This window comes from Calypte anna, chromosome 1 (genome assembly GCF_003957555.1).
Source record: "Calypte anna isolate BGI_N300 chromosome 1, bCalAnn1_v1.p, whole genome shotgun sequence".
NCBI lineage: Eukaryota > Metazoa > Chordata > Aves > Apodiformes > Trochilidae > Calypte > Calypte anna.
The window spans coordinates 123,890,197-123,905,237 of record NC_044244.1 but is presented as its reverse complement, the minus strand read 5'-3'; the positions used below and the strand labels follow the sequence as shown (position 1 = coordinate 123,905,237).

Below are 15,041 nucleotides of genomic sequence, written 5' to 3'. Positions count from 1 at the left end.
AAGAATGAAAAGTGGCTCAGGAATAGTAAACAACTGATCAAATAATTGTCAAGAAAAAAGCATATAGTGGACTATTCCACTCCCAGTTGTTTTAGTCTGATGTTTTATGTAGTAGTGGTTAGACATTTTTCTCTGATCAAAGGATTAATTTAATTTATCCATCTTTAGAGAGACTGGCAGTAATTTTAAAGATAAACAAATGCCTTTTCCCACCAAATTACATTGTCTGAAGTTCTAAGAAAATCTAGAATTTAGGAATATAATCTTAGAGAAGAGTTAGAAAATCAGCTCTCTGTTCCCAAAGACCAAGAGTGAATGAAAAAAAAGGCTTATTGCCCTAGGCATCCTTTTTCTAATTTTAGGCTTTTGTTGTTTGGTTCAATGATTTTGATCACTTTTACTGGTTCACTCAGTTGTGACTACAATAGGAAATACAACACAGAGATGATGTTGTGGTATGTTTTGCAGTAACCTGAGCTTTAAGGTATTTTTTGTGCTACACTACAGAAAAAATACTACCTAAAATGTGCATGTAGGTGTAAATGTCCTTGGTCCCAATCAGAGCAGCTGCACCAGTTCTGTGCTTCTTACATGCTTTACATTACAAACAAACAACTTTTCAGAAAAAAGTTATCATGGCACAAAAACTGGCATTTCAGAAGTAAGAACTCTGGCTGTACTCAGACATATACCACACCAGCTTCTTAGTACAAATGAATCTTAAATATAAATGCTCCTTTGGTAAGCAGCAGCATTTCACTCTTCTAATGAATTTAATGATATTGTTTCAAAATCCTGCCAGCTGTTTTTTCTAGCAATCAGGCAATCGTGGTTTTGTGGCTCCTCCTCAGTCTTCCTCGGTTTTTTTCTCCTTTGTGATTGTTTTTATCCAAGCTCTCATCCACTGAAGAATTTACGACTTAGTGTCCAGGTAGTCAAGTGGGCACTTAATACCATTAAAGAAGTATTAATTTTTTATTTCACTAGGAAGGAAGAGCCAAAAACTTATGTCATAAATGAGACCTGAGATGGGCATTGTCATCTAGCTACAAAGGCTGCCCCGATGGGTATTTGCCCGTGTCTTAATGCAACCACATGTTATTCTCAATTTGCACTGATCTCAGATAGATATGGGGATGTTTCTGTGTGGCAAATTTCATTCAGTTACTCAACAATAAGAAGCTGATTCCTTGTAGTGGGGACATCAGTCCTTGTTTGTCACCTTCATAAACTGATCTCCATGGCTTCACCAATCTGTCAATTACTTTCTTTGAACCACAATTTCCTGTAGTGCTAAGGATGTGGCTGAGCTGGTGGCAGTGCTCATAGCTCCTGATCTGTTCTTGCCCAGTGTTTTTCATGATCAGGGCAGTGAGAAGTGTCAGCAGTGCCCTGGTGGATGCCAAAATTATTAATTAATGATCAACAGAGGAATTTACATTGTTTTCCTCCTCTCTCTGTTACAGTTTTTATTTTCTACAAAATCTGTTTCTGCAAGGGGGTGAAAAGAGAAAATCTGACAGAAATAACTACTCCCTTTATTATTCTGTCCATATGTGCATCTGACCTTGACAAACCATGATGCAGAGCTGTTCAATACTAGTTCCACTGTACCATAGAATCATAGAATGTCAGGTTACAAAGGACCTCAAGCTTCATCTGGTCCCTCCTTTCTAATATTATTGTTTATGTGATATGTCTCAGCACCCCATTAAGCTGAGATGTAAAGCTTTCCAAAAGGGGGGAATCTACCACTTTTCCTGGGAGACCATTCCAATGTCTGTCCAGTGTCTCATAGTGAAAAAGTTTACTCTTATGTTGAAATGGAATCTACCCAGGAGCAACTTGTGCCCATTACCTTTTGTCTTGTCCATGTGACTCCTTGAAAATAGGGAGTATCCATCTTCTTCATATCCCCCCTTTAAGTACTGGAACATTGTAATAAGGTCTCCCCCAAGCCTTCTCTTCTCAAAGCTGAACAGACCCAGTTTTCTCAGACTCTCTTCATATGGCAGCTGCTCCAGTCCTGTCATCATCCTCGTGGCTCTTCTCTGGACCTTCTTCAGCCTATCCACATCCTTTTTGTACAGTGGGGACCAAAACTGGATCCAATACTCCAGGTAAGGTCTGACAGGAGTCGAGTATAGTGGGATGATGACTTGTCACTGCTGGTGATGCCCTTGTTGATGTGTCCTGTTGGCTTTCTTTGCTGCTGCAGCTCACTGTTCACTCATGGTGAGCCTGCTGTCCACCAAGACCCCAGGTCCCTTCTCACAAGGCTGCTCTCTATCCAAGTGGATCCTAGTCTGAGTGGCATTCCTGGGTTACATGTTCCCAGGTGCAAGACCTTGCACTTCTCTACACTGAACTTCAAAAAAGTCAGACCACTTCTCCACTCTGTCTAACTCATCCTGGAAGGTGGCTCTCCCTTCTGTGGTGTCAACCTTCCCACTCATCTTAGTGTCATCAGTGAACTTCATCAGTGTGCTTTTGATACCAACATCCAGGTCACTTATGAAGATGTTAAACAGGATTGGGCCCAATATTGATCCCTGGGGGATTCTACCTGTGACCCATTGCCAGTTGGAGGAGGAATCATTTACTATCACCCTCTGGGTATGATCTGTTAACCAGTTTCCCATTGCACAGACCACTTCTCCAAGCCATGATGAGTCAGTGTCTCCAGGAGGAGGCTGTGGGGCTACTGGATCAAAAGCTTTGCCCTTGTTTATGTGGCATAAACTCAAGACAGTTCTCTGGGGGGGCAACTTATACTTCTTGTTTCCAAATAATTCAGCATCTGCCTCCTCTGCCTTCTTGTTAACTCATTCTGTTGAGGTCTGAGCTAGACTTGAACTCCTGGCCTAGATATAAGAGAAATTTCCACTTTACAGTTGACCACCTATTTGCAGAAGTGAGCTTTTGACCCTTGTTAAAATTTCAATTAGTGTTACTTCATTCCCTGTAGCACAGGTTAGGTTGTCCTTGCATTATCAACGCATAATAAACTCACCTAGGTTGCTCCCAAGCTGAGCACCAGCACCCTTATCTGTCCAAAACACAAGCCTTCATTTTCTCAGTTATAACCTGCTTGGTTAGAAATACTACCTTAAGCTATTGCTCAAATTACTTGTTTTTATTCTCTCTGAAACACAGTCACACTGCTTTCAAGAAAGCCCAGGACTTTTGGCATGGAAATGGTACATCCTGCCTGTACAGAAAGAATGAATTGTCATAAGTGGGAACTACAAGGCATCTACACCATATGATTGCACAAAATGGCACATGATGAATGTGCCAATGCTTCATATGCCCCTGGAAAGGAAAAACAAGCAGTCCTGGCTTCACCAATCTGATAATTGATTCTCTACTTATGGTTTTATATTGTTCAAAGGTGGAAATGTGCTGTTAAAGAAGATAGATCATAAATATGGATAGACACAATACATGACAAAAAGAAATATTTTATTGCTTCTCTAGAATGGTTTTCCTTTACCCAGAACAAGGTGGGGGGTTTTTGTTTTGGTTTTTTTGGATTTTTTTTTTTGTCATGTGAAGAATAGTTACCTAATTAAAAGAATCATCATCTCTTCTGGCCCCTACCTATGGTCATCTTTCTCAGCATCTTTGAAAATACCTTATGTCCCAGATCAACTTCAAAGATCTGAAGAAAAAACTCTTTCATCTTTGAAGGAAAAGCAATCCATGCATGGTTTCCATGTTTTCCTGGCCTGAATACAATCAACATTTAGTTGTGCATCAGCAGTGGGTGAGAGGTTTAGCATCTCGTGACTTGGCAGAACTAGTGATAGAAATGGAGAAAAAAAAATTGGATACCTAGTTTATTCACTGCAAAAGGCAATTTTGGGTGACTGGAACAACTTGAGAGTCCCTCCTAAGCTAGGTGGATGCTTTCAGATGGAATCTGAATAATTGAGAGAAGATAAGAGAGTTTGTTTCAGAATTTTAAATTCAATTATTTTTTTATTTTTTCTTGTTTTGTTTTGGAAATTGCTGATATTTAATTTAAAAATGGAAGATGAAGTAGAAGTCTGGGAAAAAAAAAAAAGCTGGGAAAGTAGTCTGCATTTTCCAGTATGAATTTGGTTTAAAATTATGATATTTCATGGGGTTGAAAGACTCGGGTGAAAAGAGAAATCCAAAGTAAGAGTAAGATAAAAAAAAAATACGTCCTTTGTAAGGGCACTTGACAGTATGTTCTTAATTCAGAAACTTCCCTGCCTGGAAATTGTGATGAAACCAGGTGCTTTCAGTTTCAGGTATTTAAAGATGGAAAGATCTACCAATATCTTTGTGAATTCAAGATTTGGGGGAAAAAAAATCTGTAAAGTTTTATGATATCAGAATTTCATGTTAAGTGTTTTGGTTTAGAAAAAGAAAGTGAAATTTAATGAAACATAAATGTTTTGTAGTGGAAGACAATTTTACATATCTTTTGTTTGAGTTTTTATTTAAAAAGTTATTTTGTACTCTTTCCACATTTTGTATCTAGAAATGTCTCTGCAACTTATTTCCCCAAGAGATTCTTTTGATGCATAGGTGGAATTAACTTATATTGTAGTATTTCCAGTAGCTGAAAAATTTCTTCTCTGAAAAAATCTTTCCTAGAATGTGGTCCTGTGCAAAAACTTTTAACACGTGCTGAGCACCTTGCACTGCAGATTCAAGTTACGTTCACGATGCAGAATTCTGGGAGAGAGTGTATGTGTTTTTATTTCCTTTTACACTCATTAGAAAAGAAAACAGGGAGTTAAGGTAGTTGTCTGGAGTCTCCTGAGGCTGGCACTGTAGCAGAAAGAGAGCTCCCATTCAGGTCTGTTCACAAATGTCAACAAATGACAGCTGCTCAGCTGCAGGACCCATGGCCACGTTTTCCCCTGGCTTCTCTCCACAAAATTGTGCTGAGTTCTGGGATTGACACCTGGTGTCAAAAGGTACCCAGAAGCTGTGAGAGAGTCACAGTGGTAAAATAAACAGAGCTGGAAAAATGGAAGATATAATCTTGGCACAGTCTTGACAAACAATGAATCCTCCTTGGACTTTCATTTCCAAGAAATTTACTGGGGTCACTGATGCTACAACAGTGCTGTATAGAGCATAAACTGATCTCTTATTTACATGGTGGGCATGAGCAAATAACAAATGAAGAAAATTATGAAGGGGAAGTAGTTACTTTGCCACATTTGCTTAGGCTTTGTTCTTGGTGCAGACAGCTCTCACTCCATAAACATTTCCTCATCAACTGGGTCTCAAAACATTTACAAAGCATCTGAATAATTGATAGTATTTTATAATTTTATTGGTGACAACCATTAATTTCCCTGCCCGCAAACAGCATCAGAGAGGAAGCTCTGTAAAATGCAGTAAAAAGTGGAGCAGCTATTTAAAGAAATAAAAGGACAAGAAAATCTTATTGTACTTTCTGAACATGATAACATGGAAAGATACAGAGTTTCCAAATACCCACTTCTAAAAGTGCTGCAAAGTAAATGGAGTCAATGTGCTGCTGGTGTTATAGGCATTTCAGAAGAAGTTTTACAAGGCCTTCCTTTGAAAAAACAATCACCACTAATTTTTCATTTTATATTTGGCAATCTGATGTCAACTCTGAATTTCTACTGCAAAGCTTGAGTTCTGTCCTGCAACTGAAATTATAGGAAAGGTGGCAAATGCTGAGATAACAATCTGACTGTAGTAGATTACATAGGCTCACGTAAGGTAACTTCTGTTATTCTGTTCTGTTCTGCTTCGTTTTAGATCAAATGCTTGTTAAGAGAGATCACTCACAGTTTTTATCTAAGCAAAGTTGGTGTAGGTCAAGCAGACATATATGCCTGAGATAGCCATCCAAAACACTAGTCTTGGTCAAAAATGAGAAATTGACATTTTCAGGTGCAGTTCATTTCACAATAGTATAGATATCCACCTTCCACTTCACTTTGTCCTAAAAATGCTTATTTCTTACCATTAATTAAAAAAAACCTTACATGTCCATAAGAAGTTTTAAGTTAGGTGAGCTCAGTCAGGGTCTCTGCTGTCCCACGTGTACACAGTAGTGACCATGGAGCATGGACATGGTAGTTAAGAAAGCTGGAAGTACAGTATTTTTTGATAAATCCTTAAGAAAGAAGGTGATGTCAGAGTTTTAGATGAACAAGCATACAAGTTTTCCTGCTATACTATGATCTGGGGGAAGAAGCATAGCTGGTAACACTGGGTTTTAGTTCAGTGAAAGAGCCTCCCAGAGCAATAAATGTCCCTAGGATATCACCAAGAGCTCAGTTTTGCAGACCTCATCTCCTCTGGGCGTGTCACTCAGCAATATTTTTAGCTGAAAATTGGATGTGAAAGGTTTCTTGCACAGTGCAAAGGAGAAATAAGAACCTAGGAATGAAATGCACACTGTAGCCTGCCAAGTGAAGATTTTCCTCTGGGGATAAGTGAGAAATGGCTGAGGAGCTCCTGGAAAAAGGCATTTCATTGACATGTACGACATCGCAGCAAGAAGCTGCAGCATCTGTCAGGCAAGTGGCTATACCGCTCACCTGAAATGTGCAGATCAAACTCACATGCTTTCTGTACTCATCTAACTGAGAAAAGTGTTCAAGTACCATGAAGTACTCTGTACCATGGCCTTCTCAATCCCCATTTGTCTCTGGACACAGGTAAAGACTTCATATTCCCCTGTTTAAGTCTGTGTCTAGGAAGAGGAGACTGTTCGCTGTCTCCAAGCCAATGTAATTTTCAGTGTTTTCATGTAAAGTGGAACAATTTCATCAGGGGTGATTAAGAGAGGTCCACTTCAGATCAATCTATAATCTGTCAGATGTGACCATTTCCAATGCAAGAAGGCATTTTAAAGTCAGTTAAAGCAAACACAGACCCTGAAATCCACTGAAACTTTGCGTTGTACATGCTTTAGATACCTAAGTGCTGGTCTAAAATCTGGGCACTCACTTAAGAACTTCTTTGGAATGGAGGAACAAGGTGAGAGCCTCCTTGGCTTGGTGTAATAGATTCACATCATTTGCCATGCACAGGAGTGGCTAGAAAAAAGTCTGGTTTCAGAAAATTCCATGGGGTTTTAGGCTTTTATCAACATAATTTTGTACATACTGGGGATGGAATGATAAAAGTGATTTGAAACCAAAGGGCTCAGCTTTCATTCATTGCAGAACCTCTCCATTTATTTATTTTTTAATCTGCTGTTGGAAACAATTCCTTTCTGTTTTCCCATTTAAAGCTAGGCCATGGTATGGCAATGGCTAAACAATAAAACAAGCTACTGTACTTGCCACCAATATTATGATCCTCTGATTTCAGCCATCAGGCTGGAATTTAAATAATCCAGCTGGCTCAGCAGCTGTGTGGATGCCATTTATGGCAGCACTGTGTAAGTGATTGGAAGGCTAACTCAGGGCTTCCTTTATTATTTTGCCTTCCCTGCTTTAAGCCCACTAGGACAGGATTTGCACAGTCAGAAATGCTGATTCTTGTGGCTTCAGCTCCCTGCATTGTGCTGTCTCTGGCAGCAGAGTCCAGCTGTTTATGCATGTCTAATACAACTCCTAAGGGCGTTTGTGAAGGAAAACAAGCTGCCCCTTCAAGGAAAGTAACAAACAACCTAACTCAGCTGCATTTTACACAATTACAGTGACTTGGTTCCTACTGTGCCTCAGCCTGTGGCACTGAGTTTCTGGGACATTGTCAAGTTTTCACAGTTTCTCAGTAAAGATGTAACTTGTGAATTATTTTTTTTTTTTATGTGTGGGAGAAAGCAATGCATACCTGCTGTGTGTCTAATTGAAAGGCGTAGATCCATTGTGTCACCTTAATCTGCTAAATCCTCCTCCTCCATCCCAGCCTGTGCATGTGGCATTGTGGCCACTGAAGCGTGGAGCTGCACCATAGCCTCAGCTATGTACAGACATGTACATCCCCATCATGCAGTCTGGGTAACAGGGCTTGGATCCTCTAATATGTCCTGCTTAGTGCTCAGGATCTGCATGATGGAGTTCTGTAACATTTCTGCCATGCTTTTAATGCCAGTTCCTTGGCTCATGCTGCTTGCTGGAGCACATAGGACACTCTGTTCCATTTGTTGTTAACAAAAAATTTTCTGCAGACTTTGAAAAGTAATGCTATCCAAACACAGGGCAGATAGGAGCAAAGCCTACTAAAACTGGTGTGCTTCTCTTCATCATGAAATGGTAACTACAACCATGAAAGAAAGGTCATTTTGAATAGTTCTTGCAAAAGCTAGACATGGAGTTTTCCAGGATGGAGACTGGGTCTCCTGAACCTTAGATTGTTAGATGCACAACACATGCTTTTCTGCTTTCTTTTCAGACCACTGTATGTTTTAAGTGCATTAAAAAGTTTGGCCTGCAAGGTATTGTTCAGATGTAAAATAATTTGGTTATAAATTTTCAGAGTTTAAGTACAATCTGTTTTGCTTATCTGAATTGAGTTATACGGTGGTGCCATTTGAGGTGACCCTGGGTGTCAAACATCTCCAGAAAACTGGTTAGTATGGTACTGGAGATTTGTGTTGTGCTGGGTTGACAAATGGGGGATAGGTATCTAATATGGCAGTATGTGACACTCTTATTTAAACAGCTGAGTAAATCTCCATGTGTCTGTGCTTAGACAGTGGTTCTAAGGCCCTCTTTACAGACAGGAAGATGAAGAAGCACTATTTGGGTGTCACTCATCTCATCCCAGAGAACATCTAAAACAGTTCTGTTGCATCAAATCCTAGAAATGCCTGTTTTTCTCCATTCTTTGCTTTATTTATATCAAAGTAGTTTAGACAACTAGATGAAATGTACTTTTAGACATTAAAAGAGTCAGATAATTTTAATTCCACCCTGGATGTAATACCTGATAAACAAAAGAGAACATCTGCTGTTGCCTAATCATAAGACCCCTGCTTAAAAACTTCAAGACCACAAAGAAAGGGAGAACGAAATGCAGCTATGAAGGATGAGGTACCTTTGATATGCAAAGTGGTTACATTAATTGGCTACTCTTTGGCCCAGTGTTGGTAATACAATAAAAACCTTGTGAAATCACAGTGCTGTAGTATACCTGATTTTATTGCAGACCAGTCAATTCAAATCAGAATAGGCTTTACTAGAACACAGGCATCTGGTATTTAGGTAATTGTAGTGGATATTTAATTAGTAAAGTCATATCATCCCATAGGATACAGCACCCTGAGTTACTTTAAGGTTAGGGACACCGAACATAGCTAATTAATCAATATGCTAATTGTTCCATTAAAAGGTGGAAAAGTGATAACTTTAAACTTTCTACAGCTGTTTTTCAATAGGTATTGTATCATGCTTTGTAACTGTGTAATTTCTGACAAGCTGTGGCTGTGATTATTAGAGCTCTTGTATTTTGTTAGGCTAATCCTGCTGCTGTTCCTAATGGCAGTAGATCATAATTTCTGTATTGTTTTGTGACACCCGTTTCCATTAATAGTTGGGGTATTTATTTGTTATAAGCCAATAAACAAACCAAAACACAAAGAAAACAAACCATCTCATTGAACAACCCGAACTCATGCTGGGCAGAAATATGTTTATTTTTTTCTCATCAATGTTTTCAGCTTATGGGGAAGTATGAAATATAACACGCTGTGTCTTATTACTTTCTAGGTCTCCTACGTAAAAGCAATCGACATCTGGATGGCCGTGTGCCTTCTCTTTGTCTTTGCTGCATTGCTGGAATATGCAGCAGTCAACTTTGTTTCACGGCAGCACAAGGAGTTTCTGAGGCTTCGAAGGAGGCAAAGAAGACAAAACAAGGTACAGCTGCTCTTCACTTGGGGTGACTGAATATGCCCTGAGAGCACATGGACATGCAGTTGATTTCTCACCTCAGCTGATCTTGTCCTTGCAGGAGAGTCTTGTTAAAAAGTTTCATTTTGAGTGGTTTGTTCCATGACAAGGAGTTGATAACTGGCCGCTGGGTTTATTTACAATTTACGAAATAACTGATAAATGTTGTGAGGTTGATCACTAACTCCAAGAACTTCATCCTCTTGCAAGTGATGAGGCAGCTGCAGATTTACAAATACTGTGATACCATGTGGTATCCACCAGTGGATAAGGAACCCTTGGAAGCAAAGACATAGATAGAGAAGTTTTTTGGGGAGCACTATTTCCTTCCATATCCAGAAGTGCTGATGTCAGAACATGCTTGAGACCTGTCTTTTCTTTTATGTTACCCTTGGTAGTCAAGCTAAAATGGGAGATTTCTTATGGTAGCTCATGGAAGAGAGATGGACAATTCCACCCTCACTGTTAAACCACCAGTAATCAGGGTCTCTTCCATTTGAAACTAGGAAAAAATGTCCACTTTTCAAAAAAAAAAAAAAAAAAAGAGGATTAGGAGAATTTCCTCTCTAGATTCTACTGTTTCAGTTGCTACTGATACAAACTTTAGACATAACAAAGGTCCTATGTGTCAGTATTATCATCTTATCCCAGTGACTGAACCTAAATGTCAGTCCAGAAATATTTTTAGGAAGTCCAGCCATCTTTCCTGGTATTTTATTTTGTTAAATGGAAACACAAAAATAGACACTGAATGAATTTACTCCAGTTATGATAATTCCAAAAATTATAAAGGCTTCACCCTTCCTGTATCCTGTCACTGGTTTTCAGTATCAGTAGAAACTTTTAGGTTTATGCTGTACAGAGGCATTTGCTAGGTGAAGTCAATATTTGCTTGATCTGCACGAGTGCCTCAAGCACAAGTAATGGGGTCCTTTACAAGATGGATGTCAACTATGGCACAGGGCATTTGTGTTTTGACAGTCTGTCTAATCAATTGTTCTGTAGATAATGTAATATTTGATGGATGTTCAGGGAAGAAATCCAGCGCTGTTCTCTGGTTTAATATTATTGCCAGGTGAACTGAATTCCTGTTAAGATTAGATCACAAGACAGAGCAGAAATGTTTGCCATCTAGAGGCACACATACAAGGTACACTGCCACTGGAACCCTTTGCTTCTAGAAGCATTACGGCAGCAGAGAAGCTGCTGTGTGAGGTCTGTGATTTCAGTTTTGTATACCAAGCCTTCTTTAGAGATGAACAAGTAGGCAAGAAACCACTCCTGGTAAAGTGATACACAGTATCCAGTGCATCCCTGAAAAATCATGGGGTTTTATCCACAGAAGTGGTCATTCATTATTCTGGTGACTATTTAAAAGAAAGTTATTTAAACCAAATCACCAAAAGACCCATGGTCTGTCCTCAGCTAGTCACTACACAGATTCTTTGCAAAATGGTAATACCCTACATAAGTCACAAGTAAATATTCTGCTGGAGTTTAGCAGCACTCTCCATTTGCACAGCTGGCTTCCACTTTTCCTACAAATCTGTTTGCATGGGCTTTCAAATGCGGAACAATGCTACCAAGGCCATCTCTCTAAGAGGGGTTTTCTGCCATCTCCTTACTTCAGTTTGCCTCTCACGATCTTTTGGTTGATTTTGCCTTGAAAAGCGCTGCGTGTTGCTTTGCATGACAGCCTTCTCTAACCAAGCCATTCTTCTCTCTGCGTGTTGTGTGTGTGTGTGTGTGTGTGTGTTGGTGTGTTACTGCTGTGCTGTTCTCATTCTTGCTGCTGCTGTCCATGCTGACACTCTGGGGACAGGCACAGACTATGGCTCTGGGGAATGAAAGCGTCGAGTCCGTGCGGCGCGCGAATGGCTTGCGGAGCAAAGAGTCACCGGCTTATGGGACAGTGAATCAGATCGGCAACTCAAGTTGAGGGTAACACTGAACGGAAAGGGAAAGCAAGAGAGAGTTTTAGTCTGTGCACAGATGTCATGGATCAGCAAAATGAATTGATTTTGATGGCATCGCTACTAGTCTCTTTGCGTTCTCTTTGCTAAATGTCCCTACAAAACCACACAGTACTGTCCCCGGCATGAACAGCAGTTTCATGTTGTACGCTCTTGTGGCCCATCCTTGTGCTGATTTTTTCCACAGTTGGCTTGTGCCACCCCTGTTCCATACATCCCAGGGAAAGTGCATGATATACCTGGTAGCCTGTCCTGTGTGAACATTGGGTCAGTGGTGGGGAGGGGGGACAAGAGCACAGGAAATTCCTTGAGACAGTAATTCCCACATCTGTGTCATCTTTCAGATTGAGAGCATTCCAACAAAATTCCGGTATGCTATAATGAAATGCATTTTATTGGTATGGTATCTGTTCCTGAACTGTCAACCTACCAGTGTTCCTCCTCGTGATGTTCTGAGATCTGCTTAGTGGAGTATGAATAGCTATGAATGAAAAGTATTTCATCGGTTTCTTTGATTTGCTTGGAGAAAGCCATGGGCTGAAATCTTCAACACGTGACATGTGCGCAGATCAGAGAAGCACATGATAGCATCTGATAGATCCAGATTATGTGTGAGTTGTGGAGTAATAAAATCCAGTAACAGAGAGAAATGAGCTTAGTGTGCAGCTCCACTACTTGTACTGGTGCCTGAGAAATTAAATGTATTCATTTAAATAAAATGGGACCAGGATTCTATATCTTTCAGTACCTGGTTCCCCAGAACAAAAAATTACCTTAACAGCTTTTGAGATGTAATCGACTATGACTTTGATCCAGTTCTGTAAATTTATGTGATTATAAGATGCAGATTATTTCACTGGATTTTGTACACTGTAAAGGAATTAGTATCTTGCAAACCAAAGCAAAAGCCACAGTTCACTTTACACAGCAAAATTAGAACTCGAGGGTTTTCAGTGCAAGAAATTGTTCACTTTCAGAGCTACGATATCAAGCAGCAGAAGAAAGCCTTTGTTCTCGATTCTTTTTGTTGTAGGCAATAATCATATTTACACAAGTACATAATGGAACATAAAAAGTAAAATTCAGGGTCCTCTTAGAATATATGAGCAACATTACTATGTTACTACTGGAAATCTGATGCTGTATGACTACAAAACCAGTCCAAGTAAGTCCTCAGCACACCAAAGGTTCATGTAAGGCCCTTATCTTCTCTCTAAGGAAGCTTCTGGAAAGCTGTCTCTACTTTTGAATATTGTCTGTTTCATATACAGCCAGAACAGTACATAGTCAGCCATGTCACATGCAAACACTTTTGCTGCAGAACCCTAAAAAGCTGGAACTGCACTGGTGTTGATTTCCCTGGGAGAGTCCCATGACAGAAATGATGTGCGTTTGAGTGGTGAATGGAGAGATACGCCAAAGATAGAGGTTTCTGGCACAAATGTTTACTGCAGCTACAGGTTGATATTTCTCTGCTCAAAAGAAGGAATTTATGTGTGGAGGACAACATAGCAACATAGCCTGTGGGGTTGCCACAAGAAACCTGACAAGCAGGGAGCTTGGCTTGCTAAGGTAATTGCTCATTGAACCAAGGGTTTACGGTGAATGCAAATCTAAGTCATAGTCAAGAGGAGCACAGTGTAAAGAAGGGTGATTTGAATATTCATACTGCATCACCGTGCTAATCTGGGGAGAGAAAAATAGGCCCTAATCACAGCTGAACAGGATTCCTGGGTTTAGCAGCTAGATCTACAAAACAAGAAAAATACTGTTCTCAATTTTTAAGCTTATATCTCAGTCATTGCTTTCGTTAATGCTTCTGCTGTGTCTTGTTCTTTTTAGTGCTACAATCCTCAGAGAATTGCATGAAAGCACAAGACACATTAAGAGCACATCAGGATCTCTCAAGCCAAAGATCAGGCTGGTTAATGTTTCTCTAGGAAAAGTCTGTGTTGTATCATTGATGGTCCAGAAATTATATTTACAGCTGAACCACTGACCTGTCATTGCATCAGAAAAAGGTTGTTTTATCAGGACCTGTTGCTATTTTCCATACAGAAAAATTCCTATAACCTCAGGTATATTCTTAGTGCTTCAATCTCTCTCTTCCCTGATGCAGTTTCTGCTGGACCAATGCTTGTTCTAAGGATTCATGTAGTCTTCCTACTCTCAGTGAAAAACTGCATCAGTAGCAATAAAGATGTTTTCCCTACTATTCTATATCACAGCACTACTTTTTCAGGCTGCAGAAGCCATGAATCTGATGTTAATGAGGATGTAGTACAGTTTCATTTATATTGAGATCTAAATTGGCTCACCTCAAATAAAAGATATTTTTTAAATTATGATTTGCAATAATCAAGAAAAAAGATTTGCTTATTTTTCAGAATTATGGGTTGTCAGGGAAGGAGGACAACTCTGTTTATGCAATCTCAATCATCCCTTTTGAAAACAGTAATTATTAAGTTATATGATCAGTAGTCGAAATGAGTCACAGTACACTGGTGTTTATGCAGTCATTTCAAAGAGGACTTCCTAAATTATCTATGTGACGGTTACCACTGTGACCAAGAATAGGGGTTAAGTTCAGAACCATTAATGTTAAAAGCAATACTTTATAGCCTGAATGAAAAACTGCAGCTGGAGGCTGTGGCAGACTTTAATCCCATGTGTAGGGAGCACAGAGAAATACAAATAACAGTGATGCAGCCAGGGGGGTTCACATGCATGTAGATTAGCAAAGGGAGGCACAAATGATGTTTTCAAATGAAAGAGCTGGGACTAAGTGATTACAGGAGCAAGGGGTAACTCTACTAATCCAAGATAGCAGCACCTGGTCAATTGCTTTAGAGAACTGCTGGTTTCTGGAGGGAGCTGCTGGTGAGTACCCTGGTTGCCCCAGAAACATTACTGTGACTGTCAAGATAATATAATATTTCCATCTTTTAAAAAAGAAAAGAGATATTCATTGAGTACCACTGATTTTCAAAGTCTGATTCTGCTATTTTAGCATATTTGAAATCCCTCCATGAGAACCCCCAAACAATATTCTAAGATTTTCTAGATTTGCCCATTATAAAAGAAGAATCAAGTGCCTTCAGCCTGACTTTTCTTTTTAAAAATTTGGTACTACTGTCCCCAGTGGAAATTTTTGCCTGGTGGCATCGATGTGCAGCACACTGGGTGGGATGAGGTGCTC

At 39.7% G+C, this 15,041-nt stretch overlaps 1 protein-coding gene across 2 annotated transcripts in view; it reads left to right on the top strand.

Moving 5' to 3' along the window:
* The window catches only part of GLRA2 (glycine receptor alpha 2), a 128,940-nt gene that overhangs the window by 90,312 nt on the left and 23,587 nt on the right, over positions 1-15,041 (top strand). For both annotated transcript variants that reach the window (XM_008494769.2, XM_008494768.2), the window contains exon 8: positions 9,687-9,836. In XM_008494769.2, the coding sequence (XP_008492991.1) occupies positions 9,687-9,836 (150 nt within the window). The remainder of the gene's footprint in view (positions 1-9,686; positions 9,837-15,041) is intronic.